Source organism: Camellia sinensis, chromosome 5 (assembly GCF_055761805.1).
Source record: "Camellia sinensis isolate YWXY chromosome 5, ASM5576180v1, whole genome shotgun sequence".
Lineage (NCBI taxonomy): Eukaryota > Viridiplantae > Streptophyta > Magnoliopsida > Ericales > Theaceae > Camellia > Camellia sinensis.
This window is the reverse complement of record NC_138965.1, coordinates 164648661-164672080: the sequence shown is the minus strand read 5'-3', so window position 1 is coordinate 164672080 and position 23420 is coordinate 164648661. Positions and strand designations below refer to the sequence as shown.

Below are 23420 nucleotides of genomic sequence, written 5' to 3'. Positions count from 1 at the left end.
CCAAAATTAATTTCTGAAAAAATTCCACAAAAATATATTCTGAATTGTTAATGACACCAGTATCGTACTACTAGTTGTTGTCAAAAAAAAGAGACAATATATTACTACTATCTGTCAAATAGCATATAATCACTATTTGTTTTTCCAATCAGAATATTATTTTGTAAATCCACAGAAAATAATTTTCTTCCGAAATTATTTACGAAGAATGAAAAAGGAAAACAAACGAAAAATTCTGTAAACAGGATAATTCGAATCTGTCTTAAGAATGTTGGAACAATCTTCTGTGTAAATAAAATAACTAGAAATAAAATCAAACAAAATAAATAAATAACATACCGAATTTATTTTGTCGAACCAAATAAAAATTACAAGACCAAGTCGAGTGTGTAACACTCTGTCCTTAAGACAGATTCGCCCCGCTATGGTACTTACGGTTGAGTAGCGTCTATCTCCCAAGACACAATGATCTTCACAAATTGTAGTAGTACTCCAAACAACTTGTTCGGCGAACCAAACCTGTGTTCTAACTCTCTGAATATTTTTCCTAAAATTATAAAAGAAGAATAATACACTAAAATAAATCTGGACAGTAAAGGAAAAAAAAATCCAGATTGAAAAAACTCGGATGGAAAATTATATCTCAGACTGATTTTTTGGGATCCTTTAAACTGCTTAGAATAAGCTCTATTTATAGGCAAAAAAATACACAATCCGAACAGGTACTGATAGACAGAACCGGTACAACAGTTTTCGAATTCAAAAAAGAGATTCTAACTGTAGCACATTTGAATACAAATATTCAAATCAATTGTCCGTTAGTGGAAAATTTGAAATTTTGTCCGTTAGTGCAACTGATACAAACTATTGCATCTTTTATTTATATAAACTATTTTGAACAAATTGAATAGTTTACTAAATAAATAAAGAGGTACAAATTTTAAGAAATCACTTAAGAACTTAAAATTTGAATTTAGAATTAAATTAAATTCTCATAATTACAAATTTTAAGAAACTACTCAGGAATCCAAAATTTGAATTTTAGAATTAAATTAAATTCCCACAATAATTTTTTATTGAAAAAATTCAAATGAATTTTATCTAAAAAATTAATGTTAAACCCGAAAACGAAGTCAACTTCCCATTCACTCATAAATGGTTTTGACGTACCGTCTTCACCGTGTGACTTGCCACGCGGCAAGGAACACGTCACCTCTTCGGACCCACCCCAAAAGACGTTTGGGGCCCACCCAAAATGGGCTCAAAAATATGCCTATATAAAACCATTTTCCAACATACGCCTCTCAAACTTATAGTAACCCCACGTCCTCCTCACATTGAAAAAGATTTATTTAACTGTATTTGCATTAAAAACTCAATAATATAATAAATTTTTATTTTAGAGAAAATATTAAATATAATGATGAGTATCGGCATCCAATAAGTAATTTTCATATATTATGAAGAATGGTGTTACCGTTATCTTCAACATAATTTTTTTGTCTTATGACGACCATTAGGGACTAAATCATGAATTTGGATAAATTATGCTTTACACTCTTACACTTTGCACTAAATCTCATTTTGGTTCTTACACATGAAATCGTGACAATTAACCCCACTTTTAGTCAAATCCGACTTTGGTTCTTACACATAAAATCGTAACAATCAACTCCCTACATTTTTAGTCAAATGTCAATTTTTCCCTTCTATTACTCCATTATTTAAGTTTTTAATAGAATCTAGTCATATAACAAACATGCAACTACGAAATGAGGGCAAGAGAAAAATAATTCTCATCTCCAATCAATACATACTCTGTCCCACGTGATAAGCATGTGAAAGTTATTTAATACAATATATGTGTGTGTATGCTGAAAATTAGGACGAACAAGTAAGAAAATAAAATTTTTGCAATTAAAAGAAAAAACGTGACAAAGAAATCGAAAACTTTGTTACTGTGGAAAACAAAGTTTCATTATTCCAAGTTTTGCAAAATCCTAGTTTATCTCCTGAATCATTCAAAATTTGCGTTTTGTTTTAGCGGAATACAATCAAAATTTGATGTAAATTTTAGGACAAAATGTGTATAGACGAAAAAATTGGGTGATTTTTCTCTTTCATCCTCATTTTATAGTCATATAATTGTCATATTAATGACTTCTGTCAAAGACTTATATGATGAAATAATAAAAAAGAGACATTGACACCTAACTAGAAGTGCAGGGAGTTAATTGTCACAATTTCATAAGTATAGGAAGTTAACTGTCATGATTTCATATGTAAGAACAAAAGTGGAATTTGATCAGAAACATAAGGAGTTGATTGTTATGATTTCATATGTAGGAATCAAAATTTTAAAGCCTTTTAACATAATTTCTAAATTTATACTCAATGACCTTGAATGTTAAATATCAATTAATTTAGTTAAAAATAAATCAATTAAGACGCAACCTCTACAATGTTATTGTGGACAAATTTATAAGTAAAGTTTTAAATTCTATATATATATATATATATACCATTTTATTTTTTAAATTTAAAAAATAAGTAACATGCACCTCTATAATAATAAAATTGACTCGATAAAATTGATTTTATATTTTAAAATTTAAAATAATTAAAGATCATTTTCATACACTGAAATATTAATGAAATAGAAAGTTACTAAAACAATTTTTATAAAACTAAGAAATCTCCCATTATATATTTTACAAATATTTGTTAATATAAATTATAAAAAATGGAAGAACCTCCCAGTCGCTACACAGTTCCGTGCTTGACGAGCATACTTGTCAGGTTCTATATATATTTATACATATAATGACATTGGTGTGAGCTTAAAATAAGAAGCCTAAGAAGCTATACATATGGTGTGAACTTAACAAGAGGACAGAGAAGCACAAACTTGAGAGAGGGAGAGAGAGAGAGAGAAATGGCAGATGAAAGCAATGGAAGCTCAGAGAGTTTTGTTAAGATTCCAGAAATAAAGTTTACGAAGCTCTTCATCAACGGAAATTTCGTCGATTCCATTTCAGGTTTTTTTCTTTTACAGGCTTTCATTTCATATTATTTTCTAGATCTTCCTTCTTTGATGTGTATGTATATATATAATTAAAAATTTTGCTTTTGTTTCCTTTTAAGTGTGCTTTTGATCACTACTATGCTTTGATTTTTCTCTTCTTTTTCTTTCTGACATCTAATTGCAAAAAACCTTTAGTTTGTAAATGAGTTTTGTTATAAAGTCCAACTTTTTACTTCACCAAGAGATAGATTTTTGACGAGCCGAGTTCAACAAATATTTGAGGGTCGAAGTGGAGCTCAATTTTTGAAACTCGACTAGAACTCGGCTCGGGTTCCGGCTCGACTCATTCTTAGTAAACAAGTTTGAACATTTAAAAATTCGACTCAATTTTCTAAACCATGGTCAACTGGTGCGTCAAACATCCTTATGATGGGTGGATGATCTAATGAATTGACAATGATGCCTCATGAGGGCCCTCCCAGCAAAGGGGTCTAGCCCATTGGAATGAGTCCGGATTCTCGGCCGCCCTTCCCGGCGGCCGTTCCAGCAGCCCCCCAAAACGACGTCGTTTTGGGGTTTTTTTGATTTTTTTTTTTTTTTCTTTCTTCTTCCTCGTTGGAAGACCGAACCAGAGGGAGGGGAGGGGAGGGGAGGGGAGGGAGAGAGAGAGGGGGAGGGGAGGGGAAGGAGAGAGAGAGGAAGGGAGAAGAAGAGGGAGCACCGGACTGGAGGGGGCCATAATCACCGGGGGAGGAGGAGAAGGAGGAGGAGGAGGAGGCGGAGGCGGGCCGGATGCGGAGGCGACGGCAGATCGGGCGACGATCGACGGCTGGCGTGCTCGATGACCTGCGACGGCGAGCTCGACGACCTGCGGACCCCAAAATCCGGCGAGCTCCCCTCCCCTCCCCTCCCCTCTGCTCTGCTCTGGTTCTGCGAAAAAAGAAAAAAAAAAACAGAAAACCCCCCAAAACGACGTCGTTTTGGGGGGCTGCTGGGAACTGCCGCCCAAAAGGGCGGCCGAGGATCCAAATTCCATTGGAATGGTGTAAGGCCTGTAAGATCTGTCAAAATTTGGATCAGATCAAGATAAACCCGAATTTGATCCGAATCCATTATCTCATATATGATTATAGATCACCCGAATTTGAATCGGATAATTTTGGATATCTGATCCAATAATATGATCTGATCCATTTATTTATTTATTATGTTACAATTTTATATAATTTGATTTTTTTTTTTCGTTTTGTGTTTCCTACATTTAAATAGAGAATAATGGGATCAGATTATCATATAAGATTGGATCAGATTATCAAATCAGATTAGATTTTTGTATATTCGATCTGTTTAATAAACGAATTCAGATTATCAAATTGCCGAAACGATTTTTTTGTAAATAGATTCGGGTTGCATTCGGATTAAATCTAATCCATTGACAGTCCTAGCACAACGATCAAACAATAATTTTAACATAGATAGGAAATGAGCATCACTCACATGGGTATAGATACTGCACATCCTCTCCATAGAAAAGTTATTTGGGAATCTTACAGCAATATTTCACATCATTTAATATATAACTTGTTATATCTCTCAAAATTCAACATAAGAATTGTCGGTCTCACTATTTTAATTAATATAAAATAAATTAAGATATTACATAAATTTGCTTCGAAACTCGTGTACAATTTTACCTCTCAATGACAGCGTATGGATATATAAAAACACAAAAATGCTTGGTAATTGCACATATGAATATATAAAAACACTCACACGTAGAACTCACGCTTATATGAGTGTTTGATAATTTTTTTAATAAATTTCTCAATATCTCTAACATGACTTATAGAACAAGTGTGTTACTTTCATGATTGATCTCAAATAATAATGTCACAAATAGAACCATATTTACTCTCGTTTAGACACCTAACAGAGGGGGGAAATTATATAGTGATCTTGGATAAATTTCAACTTAATATTTTATGAAATTGTATTTTCTTTTTTGATTTTTAAGAAAACAATAACTATTTATCATGTAATAAATAGTGTGAAATATAATAACCTCAAATGAGAGAGAGAGAGAGTGGAAAGGTGTACGTGTAGTACGCATGGCGGAGCCACTAATAAAGAATTGGTGTCAGCTGCTGACCCATCAATAAAAACACACTATTTGCAATCGAACTGGGGAGTGGTTATTTGGTGACTCTACAATATTGTTTTTATGTCAATTCGTATTCTGTCAATTTGGTAATTTTCTTTTAAAATAAATTTTTCCTTGTCGGCGTTGGGTCACCATTAGGAATCAAGATCTCTCCTTGCATTTCCTCCTTACATTTTTTACTTGCAAGGTTATTGAGTCTACTTTTAGGTCTTATTTTGATAATTTAAACTGTTCATATTTTAAGATTTGTTCAGTATATCATACCTGTAAAAAATTAAGTTGATCAGGTATCAAAAAGCATGTGTTCGGAAAACTCGAACTAAAAACTATTTTTTTAAAGAATTTAATAAACAGTTTTCCGAATACATGCTTTCTGATATCCGATCAACTTGATTTTTTATAGATATGATATACTGAATAAATCTTAAAATATGAACGGTTCGGATTATAAAAATTAAACATAAAAACGGGCCCAATGACCTTGCAAATAAAATTACAAAGAGGGCATCCTAATTCCACCATTAGCGGCTTTGACGCTTCCAACGCTGAAGGCTTTTGTCTGACCCTCATAATTTGATTCTTCTACTAATATTCTTCATTTTAAAATTATAATGAAAGATTTTCATTATATTATCTAAAAAATTTTAATGATTATTTTTAAATTTAAAATATTAATATTTTTTTATAATTATTTTATAATCTTTATGGAATATAATGAAGATATTCCGTTAGAATTTTGTAATAGAGAATTCTAAAGGATTGGGTTTCTTCAATGAAGACTGCATGTACCTAGGGTTGTTTTGGAAAGTTTGGAAAGCAGGTTAAAAGTTGATTTTTTTAAAAAAATATATAGAAATATAGAGAGGTAATATGATCTAAAAAGCCAAAAAAGCCAAAGTTGCCAAAATGGGCCTTAAAATCTTACTAATAATCTTACAAAAAACATCCATGTCCAAATATCATTGGAGGTTTAATTATTATTATTTTTTTGACAACCAATCACATTTGACCATTTGTATTTTTAATAGGGCTGAACAAGGAATCCATAAAATCCGTAACCGATCCAGTCTAGTTCAATCCAGTAGGTTTGGATTGATTTTTTGAATCCGTGGTTTGGTTCCGGATTGAAAAATTAAAAATTCGTAGTTCACGGATTGATTCCAGATTAAACCCCACGGTTCCAGATTGGAACTGATCCGGACCGTATACAAATAGTCTATATTTTTATTATACACCTTTCTACATAGTATCTTCTCTTATTTCATATAAAACTTAAGTCCAAGCCTAAACTTGCATAGTATCTTCTTTTATTATTTTTTTTTGCTAGTTTTTAGTGTTAATTTGTAATGGTCTAAATATTTATGGTGGAACTAATTTTCTTATGATTGTTTAAATTCTAAAACAGTTTGTCGCTATTATGAAAATACATGTTGCTATTGTGAAACTAATATGGTACTATATTTATATTTTTATGAAATTAAAGTGTTATATATATTTTTTGTTTTTTAATTATGTAAATCCGTGGTCCTAAACCGATCCAATCTGTGTTTAAATGGATTGGTTCGGATTGGTTCCACGATTTAAATGGATTGGATTGGTTCCAATTTTTCAGGATCCGTAGATAACGGATTAGTCCTAGTTTTACTCCAATTCGGTCCAATCCGGACCATGCTCACCCCTATTTTTTAATAAGATTTTTAATAACATTGTTAGTATGTGTATAATTTTTTCTTCAATATTCATATATCACTATTAGAGAACTGGAGAGGGGTCCATAAAATCCATCACGGATCTCGTTTTAATAGTTTAACTAGTTCATTTTATGTGACTCTCCATCTATATCATTCATGAAAAAAATTAAGTCAATCCAATAATTGTGACATTTTCATTTTATAGTGTTTGTCTCTAAAAAAATAGATGGTCTATTTTGAAAATATATTTGTCGTCTATTTTTTTAAGATAAATGCGCTAAAAAAAAATGTTATAATTATTGGATCAAACTAATTTTTTTTTTTTTTTTTTTATATAAATGATATACATTGAAAGCTTTACAAAACGAATGGTTTATATTCCCGTGGTGGAAAATTTTTCTAATATTGAGATATGAATATGAGAGATATACAATCCTATCCTAAAGCATACTCACATGAACACATCTCCTTCAACAAAAATAATAATAATTGAAGGATAAATTATACTCGCATGAGGTTTGATAAAAATATAATTAGTCTCATAAATTTGATATAATTATATTAATTTTTATTTTAATAAGGTTAAAGTTATCAAAATTAATGCAAATGATATATAGACACATAAATAAATAAAAACAAATATATACTTTACTAGAAAATACATGATAATATTAAAATCTCAAGAGAAATTGTTGTAATTATGTCAAAAATATGAAACTAACCGTATTTTCTTCAAATCATAGGAGAAATTAGTATAATTTGCCCAAAAAATAAATTAATTAATTAATTAAAATGGATTTTAAAATCTTACAATCATTTTTATATAACTGGTCTTCTTAATTATTTATCGTTGTTTAATTAGTAATTTCAACATTGGCTTGCTTTACCATAGAATTTAGAGGTATGTTGGAATGAAAGTCATTCATTAGACTTCATTGATGGAATGATGATTAATGGTAAGTGATGATTTCATTTATAATTATATTTTTATTATTTTATAGTCAATTAAATATGAAAATAAATATTTTAATGAAATTGTCATTGTATTTCACTTTATTTCAATAAACTAAACATCACTTAATTTCACTAATAAATATTGAGATTTTTTTAATAATTATTTTGAATGACCCATAGAATAGAAATTCTGGTAATGTGTGATTAGTAGAATTTATTCAATACTCTTACACTGTGTTTGGTTGGAAAATTTGAATAGAGATTTAGAAAGAGAAAGAGAAAATGTAGATAAAATATGAATAAAAAGGAAAAGGAAAATGTTGTATTGAGTAGAGATTTGAAAAGAAAAAGAAAAAAGAAAAATGTAAGTAAAATTTGAATAAAACACAACGAGTATTACTCCATTTTATTTTAATATTTTATCTTCATAGCTTAGACCAATAACAACTATTTTGAAAAATCACCCAAATTTATTTCAGGAATATTATATATAATTTTTCTGTCCGATAGGGGAGATGAATCTGATGTTAAAAGAGTTCAAAAGTTTCACAGGTTAGGATGGTCAACGTCAACAATATCCTTTGTCTAAAATTTTGTAATCATAAGCATGTAATGCTTGTATTGCCTTGTTTGGAATTAACTTTTCAATAAAAAAATAATTTTGGTTTTTTTTAATTATAAATCTTAGCAAAATAAATGTTAATTAAAAAAATCAAATAAAGAATCTATCAAAAGAAAAAAAAGGGGTCAAATGAGGCTCAAATTCTACTTTTTTTAATAACAGAAGGCTTAAATTCTATTGGATCAGGGTTTCTTTCCAATGAGAGAAAAGTCTAACTGGATCCTTTTGCAGCACCAAGGATCCTCTAGAGTTTTTTTTTCCTAAAGTTTCTTAAAATGGTGTGTTGTATGGGTGAGATTTAATGCTAAAAAATTGATGTGACTTGTCATTAAATCTCAACCATACAACACACCACTCTAGGAAACTTTAGGGAAAAAAAACTCTAGAGGATCCTTGCTCCTTTTGCAGGGCTCAATTTCGTGATATGTGGAGTTTATTTTGTAGTCCCACGAGTAGAAATCATTTATAAAAAAAATCACATCACTTTAATAATTGCAATGATTTTATCAGATAAAAAAAAGAGTCCTGCTGGGACCCAGCAGAAGAAGACCCCAGCATCCCTCCCGCCACCCCCACGTGGGAGGCTGCCAATGGATTAAAAAAAAAAATGTTTTGAACCAATCAAAATGGACCCCAGCACCTCCACGGCGTCTCATGCATTTTCCTAAAAAAGAATTTGAAATAAAAAGTTTTTTGAGTGGAGAAAAGGCGTCGCTAATGAAAATGACATTTCATATCCAACGTTGACGCACAATACCTTTTATTTTTCCATATAAATATCCTTATTTTTTTTATTTTTTTTTTCGAAGGTAAAACATTTGGGACAATAGACCCAAGAACAGGGGAAGAGACAGCAAGGATAGCAGAGGGAGACAAGGAAGATGTTGATTTAGCTGTCAAGGCTGCCCGAGATGCATTCGATCATGGCCCTTGGCCTCGCTTACCTGGTTCTGTAAGTAACCTTTTTTTTTTAATGAAAAATGTTTAAATTTTTTAATACACCACTCTTAATTTTACTCTTAATAATGTAGCCTATTACATATTAATTGTTCATTTTATTTAGAAATCAACTAATTAAGATCTAACTCTCTTGTCATATCAATGAGTAAATTTAGAAATAAATGTTACAAGAGTATCTAGCACTACTCATTTTTTGTACCTCTAGTGATGTACACTTGTGTATAATATAATTCACATCATATATGATCTCGCTAAAAGTAATTATTCTATATTTTAGAAATATCATACTAGTTGTGTACCTACTTAATAATAAGGGATTAAATGCTTTAAAAATGCTAAAGATTCTATTTATTAAAAAATTTACTAAACACTGATAAAATATTTGACATCTCTGATATTACTCTAAATGCTTAAATGTCTTAAAAAAATCAAAAAACATAACGGACAAATCTTAAAATCTCATTAAACAGAAAAACAACCATACAGTGCAATAGACTCTGTGATAATTTTTGCCTACTAAGGCATATGTGATTTTGTTGTGCTGACTACCGTTTGCCAACTCAAATAATCAGTCTCAAAGATTGGTTTGAGTTCAGTTTTTATTTTTTATTTTTATTTTTTTTATTGTCTAATATGAATTTAACTTAGGAAAACTATTTCAATAACAATTTTACTGTTGGATAATTCATGCAAATAATAATTCAATTTGCCGTCCATAGGCACATTAATTTTTTTTTTTTTTTTGGGGGGGGGGTGTTGTTAAGTGATAGTATATTTAAAGGCCTAATCAAAATAATTTGGGAGATTTATTTATAAGTCATTTTTCAGACACTTATGATAGGCTAAGTCTTGTGTAATTTCTTATAGAGTCTCAAGTCCTATTTAGATAGGAATGTATTCCACAAGATTCTATATAAACGTAACGTAACGTGACGTGATACTTACATAAACGTAACGTAACGTGACACCTATATAAACGTAACGTGACACCTATATAAAGGTAACGTGACACCTACATGTCACGTTACGTTTCGCAAACTTAATGAGTTTTTATTTTTTTAAATTGAATGTGAAAATGTTGCTAGTTTATATTGGTGTCATGTTACGTTTCATATAAATATGATCTATGGTAACATTCAATTGTTGCCATAGATCATAGATGTCACGTTACGTTACGTTTATATAGATATGATCTATAGTAACATTCAATTGTGTCACGTTACGTTTATGTAGGTGTCACATTACGTTTATGTAGGTGCCACGTTACGTATATGTGTCACGTTACGTTTATGTAGGTGTCACGTTACGTTACGTTTATATAGATATGATTTATGGTAACATTTAATTTTCTATATATAGTTTTACTATTATTTATGATATTAACAACTAATATTGAGGGTAAATGTGTCAACAAACTTTCCACAGGACTTATGGGAACATAAATTTTTTAGTAGGACCATATATAGCATAAGTCTCCCTAATAGGACTTATAAATAATTTTTTCAAATAATTTCTATAGGATGCTAATTATATCATAATCAAGGGATTACCTTCTTCCCAATTTCAACATGTCCTCATCATATCCTCGCCTCTTTTCTCCTTTTAAATTCCAACTGCAAATTACTTGGCCCACCAATTCTATTGGCAAAAATGAAAATCCTTCTTTAAAATAAGGAAATTTATAAGAAATCTCAAAAATTGACTTTTATAATAAAATAAATTCTGAAGTTTTAATTTTGTTAATTTTAACCTTAATTTCTTGATTTGTTTTTAATATGAATCATTAACCTATTTATTTTAAGTAAAACCAACAAAAAAAATAAAAAAATGTCTAAAATATCATTTTTCATTGATTTTAACTAAAATATTCAGTGAGTTAATCTTAATCAATTCAGTAATTATTTTCTGTCAAAAATATTAACAACATTATCAATTGGATCAAATTTACACATAATCTAAATTTAAGAGTTAAAATTGACCCAAATAAAAATATAAAGACTAAAATGACATAAGGCGCAAAATGTAATTTAAGAGTTAATTACACTATGTATTTATGTACTTTTATCAAATTTTACTTTAATTCTTTCCTTTTAATTGTAATAGTCAAAGTCAAATTGCAATTTTATGGGTTGTTTGGAATGATCAATATAAGTGTACTTTTTGACTTTTTAATTATAAAAGTAGAAGGAAAAAATATATATGTTGGGGATAACTTTTTAACTTTTTATAAAAAAAATATGTAATAAAATATTGTGTCAAATATCAAAATTATTCTTATACCCTTCGTGAGTGCATTGTTCAATTTTGTTGACTTTAGGAATTCGTGACTTACAATTAGCCACGTCAATGCATTTGGCACAATGTGTAAGGATAAGTACACTTTTTTTTCTTTTTTCTTTTTTGGAACTATAAAAAGATAGGTACACTGACATGCACTTTTTCTTGTTGAATTCAAAAGGGCAAATTTGTAATTTTGTCATTTGTTTATTCAGCAATAGTGTTAACTTTTTTGCTTTTTTAATGACTTTTTAACTTTTTTAGGAAATGCCAAACATCCACTTACTCTTCCATCCATTTACCATTAACAAAATTGATGGAACTTGTTATTTGAATCATACATGACATTTTTGTTGTCTCATTAACACCCTCACATTTCTACTAAAATTTCACTTTGATCTCTCCACTTTTAATTTTTGTTAATTTTATTCATAGTAGATGGACGGAATGGCGAGATTGAAACTTGATTTAAAGTATAAAGAGTTGACTATTACAATTGAAAGTGAAGAGATGAAAAGGACATTTTAATGAAAATGCAAGGATACTATGCCTAATTTACCCTAACTTGTGCACTAACTAAATGTGTGTGTGTGTGTTCTTGCTTAGAGGGCTGATCAGGCAAGGCGAAAGATGATGTTGAAATTTGCAGACTTAGAGAACGAAAATACACCGTTGATGCCAATGATGCATAGTGACTTCTTCTGTAACACTACAAATTGATAATTAGTGACTTTTTGTGACACTGTAAATTGACAATTAGTGATTTTTTTTTCATGATTTTAAAAAATTGACGCTAAAACTTACAATTTGTGACATTTTTCTGTGAGAAATTTTTCAAACCATCGCTGAAAGTTGAAAATTAGTGATTTTTTTGTAACAATTTTTTGATTTTTTTGTGACAATTTTTTTAAACTATTGCTAAAAATTAACAATTAGTGATGTTTTTTAATAGTATTTGATAAAAAATGTCATTAATTATTATAGAATATATTGGATAATAAGTTCATTTATTAAGAACTACACACAACTCCTTCAAATATTTTGTTTTAAAAAAGTGATTTTATTCCTAAATTTTTATTTCTAAAACCGTAATTAATTTATTGTAGTGACTAGCTAAATATTTCTTCTTTTTGGCCTGATTGGAGGCGTAATCAGGCAAGGCGAAGAATAATGATGAAATATGCAGACTTAATCGAGGAAAATAAAGAAGAACTAGCTGCATTGGACACCATTGATGCCGGGAAATTGTTCAGTTGGGGAAAGGCCGTGGATATTCCTGTAGTAGCAGAAATGCTGCGTTACTATGCCGGTGCAGCAGACAAAATTCACGGAGAGACATTAAAAATGTCGAGGGAGCTTCAAGGGTACACGTTGCGCGAGCCTGTTGGCATTGTCGGACATATCATCCCCTGGAACTTCCCAAGTTCCATGTTCTTCATGAAGGTTGCACCAGCATTGGCAGCTGGCTGCACCATGATTGTCAAGCCTGCTGAGCAGACACCCCTTTCTGCTCTTCGCTATGCTCATTTGGCTAAGCTGGTATGCATGCAAATAGTTGGTTTTATGGTTCACTTTATGAAAATATATCAAAGGGTATATTAGTCTCTCTAGTTTAAGCGAAATTTCACTTTAGTTTTTGTAGTTTTAATTTGAACAATTCGATCATTACACTTTCAATTTTGTTACAATGTGATCTCTTCGTCATGCGTTTGTTAACATTTTGAACAGAAAAAATCACGTGCAAAACTAGAAGACCAATATATTTGGTCCTTCTAGTTTTACACATAGTCTTTTCGGTTCAAAATTCTAATAGTAAATGACGGAAGGACTACATTGTAACAAAATTGAAAGTATACAATTCAAATTGTTCAAATTAAAACTACAGGGACTAAAATGATACTTCGCTTAAACTATAAGGACTAATGGTGTAATTTACCCTATATCAAACATAACTAACAATGTATAAAATACTCAAATAATTTCTAAAATATGCGTTGTGTGTTCTTTTTTTAGTTCCCAAAATTGTAATTGTCAATTTCATTTTAATGTATATAGTTTGTTTGTATCTAAATGGTCTAATTTCATATGTCCTGTTTTAATTATCATTGGAATCCTAATAAAATACACCTATTGATCTCAAAATTATGCATTATGGTCTCCGAAACTTTTTAGTTTTCACAAATTCTAGGTACCCAAATAAAGTTCCCATAAAAACAATGTATGATCCAGATTTATTTAATGTGAGACAATTTGATTCACACTACTCTTTTGGGGGTAAAATTATGTATATTCACTCTTCTAACAGTTATTTGTTTTTGCTTTTGTTTTGCTGTGCAATGTTGGATGGAATAAAGGCTGGAATCCCAGATGGAGTCATAAATGTTATAACAGGATTCGGACCAACTGCCGGTGCTGCCATTGCTTCTCATATGGACATTGATAAGGTGATTCTTGCTAATGTTAGCTTATCAGTTCTTTTACGTTTACAGAATTGAACACAACATTGTTAATGGGATCTATACATTTGATGGGAATAGAATTGCACATGACCTTTTCAATGGGATCCATACATTTGATGGGAGCTCACTTCTTGTGAAAGGGTTGTGTCCAATTCTATCATTTGATTTTGTGCATGTAAAATTTTTTCCTAACGGTTTTTCTATATGCACATAATTTACTCATAGAACCGGACAAAATCACCCTCTGGTTTCACCACATATAAGAGAGTTATGTCTGATTTTAAGTTCAAATTATGTGCGCTTAGAATTTTGTGCTTATTAATCCAATCATAGCTAATGGTATTGTAGTTGTAATTTTTGTTTGTGTGTTGTGTATTTTCTGTCAGATAAGTTTTACCGGGTCCACAGAAGTAGGAAGGCTTGTAATGGTAGCAGCAGCAAAAAGCAACTTGAAAGCAGTATCACTTGAGCTGGGAGGCAAGTCCCCTGTGATAATCTTCGACGATGCAGATGTTGACAAAGCTGCTGATCTAGCTCTCCTCGGAATTATGTATAACAAGGTCTTCTCACTTCTTGTGTTTCTTTATTTTTTGTGTCCACTTACACTGTGTTTAATTCATGAATTTAGAGAGGGATTTGAAAAGAAAAAAGAAAAGGGTAAGTTAAATGTGAATGAAATATAACTACATTTCACATACATTTCACACACATTTTCCTTTTCTCTTTCCTTTTTTAAATCTCTACCCAACTTCATAAATTAAACACATCGATAAAGTATCAAGATGATGGAAAGTGAAGTGAAAAAAAATAAGATTTTTATTGGGTAAATTACGTTTTATGTTTCTTAGTTATGGGTCGTTGTCACTTTACTCTCCAGCTAAAAATTATTACATTTTGGCTTATTGATGTTCTAATTTTGTTGCAATTTCAATCATCTATTGACATTACCAATTTTATGACCAAACTGGCCATTCAAGAGCAAGTTTTATATCTATATATATGAAATATTTAAACACACATGTCAATTTTGTGATCAAATTTAAATATATATATATATATATATTCACGTATGTGTATATAGACTTCCTAGTACTATGATCATAAAATTTGCGCGTATAGTTTATTTACATGTCACTTTTTCGTTCTCTTTTCAAAACAGAATTTTAAGAGAATGTTGAGATTGAAACAAATCAAAAGGTTAGTTGAACAAAAGCAAGTTTTAGTTGATGAGTAAAGTAATAACTACATTGACAAATGACATAATTTACCCTTGAAACAACTTTTTTAGCTTAAAAATGGCAGTGATATTGTTTTTGTTATTGGAATTTCTTGTTTGCAGGGAGAAGTTTGTGTGGCTGGATCACGTGTTTTTGTACAAGAAGGAATTTATGATGAAATAGTGAAGAAGTTGGAAGAGAAGGCAAAGACATGGGCTGTTGGAGATCCTTTTAATCCTACTGTTCGTCATGGACCTCAGGTAACTAGAAGAGATAATTATTATTCAGTGATACTTTCAGCAAATTATTACAGATTGATGAGAAAATTTAAAACTCTAATTATTGAAATTTGTATTTTATTTATTTTTTTTTTTTTGAACTTACACCGAATTGATATTTTCTCTTATAAGAACTTCTAAAATACTTTCATTAATTTATCACATTGAAATCTAATGAGACAGATCAAAATCTTACCAACACTACCACTCATTGTCACAAACCAACACCACCACCCTACTATCATTACTGCCGCCCTATCACCACCACTACCACAACTACCAACATCATCATTCTTAGGCTCCCTTTGGATTTATGGATCTGAAATGAATGGTTTTGACATTAATAATTTGAGAAGTATAGAGCCTTTAAATCATTGTAATAACTTATAGATTTAGATATTAGGAATGGATTTGAGCTTTATATGAAATCCTTTCATAATATATTTTACTTATGCAAGGATCTTAACAAAATACACGAGCTACCATATACTTTCAATAACTAATTTTCTTTATAATTTTATAAAATTCAACATCAAATCCTTTTATCTGAACCCAGTCAAATTGAGCCTTGGGGTCGTAGTCAAACACAAGAAAATATTATCAACTGAAACAAATAAAATATAAGAATAAAATTTATTAAGTGGTCTATGTGCACCATCACTCACAATGTGACACATAATCCTAATAAGTGATCTCATGTTGGTAGGCTGCAAAGTGACGAACATCTACAAGTTGAATCTACTAATAGGTTGTTGATTCTAAAGTCGGTAGGGGACAGGTTTGGAGAGTTTACTCGTTAACTAAAAAAAAAATCTACTAATAGATTGATCAGATACTGTCTACCTATGAATAATGTGAAGCACAAAGTGACTTATGTGATGCCCTAATAGCACCTATGAGTTAGTTAAATATATGGCTTGAAAATCAACATTATGAATGGTGCAGGTTGACAAGACCCAGTTTGAGAGAATACTGTCATACATTGAGCATGGAAAGAGAGAAGGAGCGACATTGTTAACTGGTGGCAAGCCCTGTGGCCAAAAGGGATACTATATTGAGCCAACAATTTTCACTGATGTCAAGGTAATAATTGAGTCTTTTTCAACTTTATCACAATTGCTTATACTTGAATGGCATGCACAAAGTGCATTTTATGTGGAGTTTAACATTAATTTCATTGATCTTATATATACATATATGGCCTTTGCACAGGACAACATGGTAATTGCAAAGGAGGAAATATTTGGGCCTGTCATGTCACTCATGAAATTCAAGTGAGTTCAATTTTATAGAGCATTTTGTTGGAGATTGAAAAAAAAAAGATCATAACTGATATTGTTTTAGTAAGAAAGCATTTTTAAGTATTTCCAAAAAAAAAAAAAAAAAAAAACAACGAAGTTAAACAAAATTTATGGCTAGTGGAGTTTTGAACTTGTAAAAATAAAAATAAAAATAAAAACAAACTACTAATTATCAAAAGATTATCTTGTCTAAGAAAGCTTTAAAGGACTTAGTTGTCCTTACAATTTGAAAAGTAGGATTCATTAGTATTTTCAATACTTAACATTATTTTCTTTTCAAATTTAAATTTGATAAAAAAATTCAAAAAGTATCTCCAATCTTTTCCTCAAATATTTATTAAATCAAGAGGGAAACATTTTTTTCATCAAATTGAGAATTCATCAAATTTGAATTTAATAAAAAAAATAATAATAATTTAAAAATGATGGATTGGATATAATTTTTGTTCATCAAAATTGATTAAAAATAAATTAATTTTTTTTTGATAAAAACTTGATAAAATGATTAACATAGTTCATATCAAATCAAACTTTTTATTCAAAATTAAGATCAAATTAGATTAAAAAAGCAAAAAAGGTTGGACATGCTCTGAGTGCTCTTTAGAAAGAAAATGACCACACCATTATTGTGTTTAGGATACTTGTCATAGTCATTGTCTAGGATCCAGTTTTTCTCTAGTTAGAGAGGAGAAATGCTCTGATAAGTTTTCATAAATTTACATAAATGATTTATAAAAATCTATAAATTGAATACAAATTTGCATAAGTTTTAAATTTTCATAAATTTATGTGAATTTATATTAAATTTACACATTTTTATACTATCACTTATATAAATTCGTAAAACTTATGTAATTTTGTAATAATGTTGCATATGATGTGCAGAATTTTCTGTTAGACAGGTCTCTCTAATTAGGTTTGTGGGTCTCACTAGAATTCCATTGCAGTGATGTGAATAATATATTTTGCAATCCTTTATATGTAAATTATTCTTGAAAAAATTAAATAGATTTGATGATTATAATTACATGATTTTATCAAATTTTATTCAAAAATAAATAAAATAGACAGACAAATATTGAAAATAGTTGTTCAATTTTTTAAAAATAAATGTGATAAAATCACATGATTACTATTATCGGACTATTTGATTTTTTGGGGGGGTAAATTACATTAGTAATCCCTACATTTTGTCGTTTGTGTCATTTTGGTTCTTACACTTTCAATTGGCTCTAATTTTAGATTTTGTGTCAATTTGGTATAATTGATAATATTATTAGTGTTTTTGATAGAAAATAATCACTAAATTAGTTAAGATTAACTTACTAAGTTGACCAAGCTTATTAATTTTGCTTCGAAAAAATATGACACATACCACATATGTGCATATTTTCTATTAAAAATGCCAATATTTGTAATCAATTGGGTTAATTGAATCAAAATTGCAAGTTTAAAATCAAAATCAAGTCAATTGAAATTATAGGAACTAAAATGATACAAGGAGAGGGATTACCAGCATAATTTGTCCTTTTTTTCATAAATTCTCTACACATAGAAACCTACAAAATAAACACTTCAAATCATTAAAATGAGATCTATGGTAAGTCTAATGAGCTTAATGGTGTGTTTGATTGGAGGATTTGAGTAGGGATTTGGAAACGAAAATGAAAAAGGTAGGTGAAATGTATGTAAATAAAATATGTTTATATCTCACCCAGTTTCACACACCTTTTCCCTTTCCCTTTCTGAATCCCTCTCTAAATCCCCCAACCAAACACAGTATAAGAGTTTAAGCCTAAATTATCCCCACGTTTAGAGTCCCCTGTTTTCGTTACATCTTCCCAAAGTGTTTGGAAAATAAAAATGCTAAATGCACAGAAACAAAATACAAAAATAAATACACTTTGTGTAGTTGAAATTCATTAAAAGTGTATTATGAGCCATACTTAAAAGAAAAGTCTTAACCGCATAATATGATTTCTGTACATTTTCTGTGTTCTGTGCTTGTGCTCTAACATTATTGGTTGGAAAATTCAACATTGTGATGTGATATATATATATATACATTTTGGTAGGACTGTGGAAGAGGCAATACAGAGAGCAAATGCAACAAGATATGGGCTTGCAGCAGGGATTGTGACAAATGACTTAAACTTGGCAAATACAGTTTCAAGATCAATAAGGGCAGGAGTCATTTGGATCAATTGTTATTTTGCATTTGACATGGATTGCCCTTATGGAGGCTTCAAGATGAGTGGGTTTGGAAGAGATTTGGGAATGGATGCTCTTGACAAGTATCTTCAAGTCAAATCTGTTGTCACTCCCATCTACAATTCTCCTTGGCTTTAAATCCATCTCTCTCTCTCTCAACTTAATAAGTAGTTGACAAAAATAATGTTATACATAAACGATTTACTCGTTAAATTTTTATTTTTATCTTTTATAAACAGACACAAATTGGAGTGCATGCGTTTGTATTTTAATGACTAAATAAAAAATTTGTTTATGCTTAACATTTTTCTTTAATAAAAGATGGGAAAAATGCCAAATCAGTGAAAAGTTAAAAAATAAATATTAATTTCATGAAAACTTTATGAGTTTGACTTTTAATTTAACAATGTTTTTCGATAATTTGTAAATATAATTCCTACCTCCCACTAAAATGATATTTTTCCATAAAAGATTATGGATCACACATGATATAGCTTGGAAGTTGTAATCTTCATTTCTAGGATTCTTGTGCATTTCTAGGGTAACAAAATGAAGAGACACCAATGTTATATTTAAAAAAAAAAAATAGTAATTAAAAATTCCAAAATTATTTTTTAATTTTCAAAATTTTCAAAATTTTCTATCTCCTCTCTCTCTTGCTCACGATCGAAGCATGCTGCACCATAAGTCTATACCGTCCTTCCTTCATAGACCTTCGCCGAAATTCTAAATTATTTTAGTTTTCATGCTATGTTTGGTTTATTGAAATAAATAAAATGAAATAATTATTATCATATTTCTATTCTCACTTTTGATAAGAAAATAATACAAAAAAAAATTATAAATGGAATCATCACTTATCAATAGGAGAGAATAGTCATTCTATAAAGAAGCTAAGAAATAACTATTAAGTGTTTGAGAATTGACTTTTAATTTTAGTGATTTTTTAAATTTTTACAAAAAATATACAAAAAATAGGGATATGATTTGATAACTTACAGTGACATTTTAACTAGAAAATAAGGTCCCCAAACCAAAAAGATTTAAAAAATAATTGAAGTGATAAATTATTTAAAAGTAATGCATAGCTGTTTGCAAAATTTATTTATTGTTTATAAAATACTGTTGATTATACTTGTTATAATTACCTCGAGAGTCATATTGGAGGACTAAATTGAACCAATCTAACTCAATTAATAGACGCAATTAAACATTGCAGGGACTAGATCGAAACACCGCTTTATACATTGGGGAAAAAATTGACACAATTTAAATATTGGAGACCAAATTATAATATATCTATCTATCTATATCTATATTTTTACAATTATCAACTGAAGACCCTCAATTAGTATAGTGAAGGGCTCTCCTCATGTCACGTGGCAGGCTCTCTGTAATGATCCAAAAATTTTCCCTCCGCTCGAGCGGAGGAGTTGACGCTCGAGCGACTTGAGAGGCTCCCAGCATTTTTGCAGTCTGTTCGAAATTTCTGAGAGTTGTGAGTTCTCGCTCGAGCGGACGGCTTTGTTGGTCTGCGCACTCGAGTGTGGGAAGCGATGCTCGAGCGTGGAAAGTGGGATTGCCCTTGGCATTTTTTTAGTGTATTCCTTGTTTTATTTTAGGACATTGATCGAAGTGGTAACATAATGGTAAAGTAAGAGCGAACCAAGAATTTAATTCGGATAATTTTTTCTACGAATAGCCGTCACTCTTTTACCCTTTTCTTTCTCCACACTTTGAATTTGGATGTGAGGCTAAAACCATTGGAAAGTTTATTTCCGGGGCTTCGATTTGGACACAAGAATGACCTAGAACGGAGTCCGGATGAGAGAGTTATACCTGTTTGAAATTTTCATATCTATACTGGAAGTAGGTACGCTCGAGCGTGTAAATAGACGCTCGAGCGGACTGCGCGAATTCAACAAGTTTAAAGGCACTTTTCTAGATCATTTTACACACTTTCATCTTCTCTCTTCATCCCTCTCACCCTTAGTCCGAAAACCCTAGAGATTTTGGCCCAAATACCTTCTATTCCCCAAAGTTTTGGCCAAGATCCCTTACAAAAAAAGTGAAGAAGGCTTGAAGATCTCACTTTTCAACCGATTGGAATTTGGAATTGCGAAGGATTCTTCTTGGAGCTTTTCTTTCATGATTAATTGATTCTTGAGGTAGGAGTCCTAGTTCTTCTTCAATACTTGCATTAATAGATAGATTTGTAGTATTTTGATTATATAAATGCAAAATCTCCATTGAGCATATAGTGTTATATCATGGAATTTGGGGGTTTAGGGTTTGAAGTGTTGGGGTTTAATTGTCGGGTTAAGATTGTGGATTATGAACCTTAGGTGTATAATCAATGGGAAAATTGGAATAAAAATTAGTGGTTTGAGAAGTTTGAATTTTTCTTGAAAATCTTGATTTTTCTTGAAAACCCTAAGTTAATTCATGATGATAATTAATGATTTTGCCCAAATTGAAAATAGAATCATGAAATTGATAGGTTGAATTATATATATACAAGTTTAATTGGATTTTGAAAGTGTTTGAAAATTATATTAAAAATTAGCGAATGAACCTTTGTTATGGGCATTGTAAATCATGCTATAATATGAAATGAAATTTGGGAGAAAAGATGTGTTAATGATATGGATGCAATAAACTTAGTTATGGAATGTTGAAGTGGGATTCAAGAATTTATCTTGAATTATGTTGAATTGCAAATAGTGTTGTTGAATTAAGTTGTGTTGACTTATGTTGAATTAAGTTTTGTTGAATAATGTTGAATTGAATTGTGTTGAACTATGATGAATCGTGTTTGAATCATGTTGAATTGTGTTGGGTTGAGTTATGTTGTTGTGTTGAATAATGTTGAATTGAATTGTGTTGAACTATGATGAATTATGTTTGAATCATGTTGAATTGTGTTGGGTTGAGTTGTGTTGAGTTTGGGTTGAGTTGTGTTGGGTGGTGTTGTGTTGGTACCTGCGCGGAGAGTTGAAAAACAGTTTTTCGGTGCCCATGACCGTTCGTATAATAGCCGGTAAATGTGGGGGATGGTTTTAAAAAAAGTGAAGAAAAAGGTTTTTGGGGGCCCACGTCCCGCCGTATAATAGTCGGCAAATGTGTAGGTGGTTTGAATTAAAGGTGCCCAATTGCCTTGTCTAGGCTTATCGCTGGACGAATGTGGAAAAATGTTTTTGGGTGTCCACACAGTCCTGCCGTATAGTAGCCGGCGAAAGTGGAAAAATGATTTTTGGGTGTCCACACAGTCCTGCTGTATTGTAGCTGGCAAAAGTGAAAAAACGGAAGGTTTTCGAAAATGTTTTGGGTGTCCACATCCCACCGTATAGTAACCGGCAAATGTAGGGGATGATTTTAAAAAGTTGAAAAATGATTTTTGGAAAAATATGAGTTTTGAAAGAAAATGACTTTTGAGAAAATATTTTTTTTGGGAGTTCACTTCCCGCCGTATAGTAGCCGGCGAAAGGTGGAAAGTGTTATGAATTGGGTGTCCGCTGTCCCGCCGTAGTAAGTCGGCAAAAGGTGGATTGTGTTGAGATATGTATTGAGAAGTGTGTTGAGTTGATGATGTTATTTGTGACTTGTGATGAATTTGTGAAATTGCATATTGATGTGTAATTTGGTTTAAAGAGGAAATGCGCATAGACATTATTTGTAAAGAATGGAAGCCAAAAATAGGTAAGAGGATTATGGACGGGTGATGGTAAACTTAATGAAGTAATTGTGGCAATAAAGGTAAATTATGAGTGTTGTTCTGTAAACAAATTAGGGAACTTAAACTTGAATTTATGGAGGTCTAAATAAATATAATGAGTAGAAAAAAAGAATGAAAGAAAAAGAGAAACATTAAAAATGAAAATTAAATGAGAAATAATTTGGGAATTGGTTAATAACTTTTAAATGATGTTGTTTCTTAAATATGTTTATTTCACAAGGATCTACGGTTTTCTAAAGTTAATGGATGATTTTTAATGGCTGAAGGTTTTTCTTAAAAGTGTTTGAATAGTTTTTGAGAAAAATGTACTTTACTTATGATATTTTGAAATTATAAAATGTTACCCTACTATATGGTATCACCCTACATGCATGATCATTTCTATCTGTGTGTTAGCTATTGATTTAGAACTATGAGATTCCTACTGGGCATTAGTGCTCACCCCTTATTGTTTCATCTTTTTACAGGAAGAAAGTTTGGATTTTTTTATTGAAGAGTTAAGAAGTCCATGTGTCTTTTATATGTAAT

At 30.6% G+C, this 23420-nt stretch overlaps 1 protein-coding gene across 1 annotated transcript; it reads left to right on the top strand.

The window, feature by feature from the left end:
* The first annotated feature begins 2762 nt into the window (after window positions 1-2762).
* Window positions 2763-19458, top strand: LOC114282324 (aldehyde dehydrogenase family 2 member C4). Its single transcript, XM_082870352.1, has 9 exons — window positions 2763-3038; window positions 9263-9405; window positions 12846-13229; window positions 14045-14134; window positions 14536-14709; window positions 15489-15626; window positions 16590-16727; window positions 16857-16918; window positions 19021-19458. The coding sequence occupies exons 1-9, from the start codon at window positions 2936-2938 to the stop codon at window positions 19292-19294; spliced, it is 1506 nt and encodes a 501-aa protein (XP_082726478.1). The 5' UTR covers window positions 2763-2935; the 3' UTR covers window positions 19295-19458.
* The last annotated feature ends 3962 nt before the right edge of the window (window positions 19459-23420 follow it).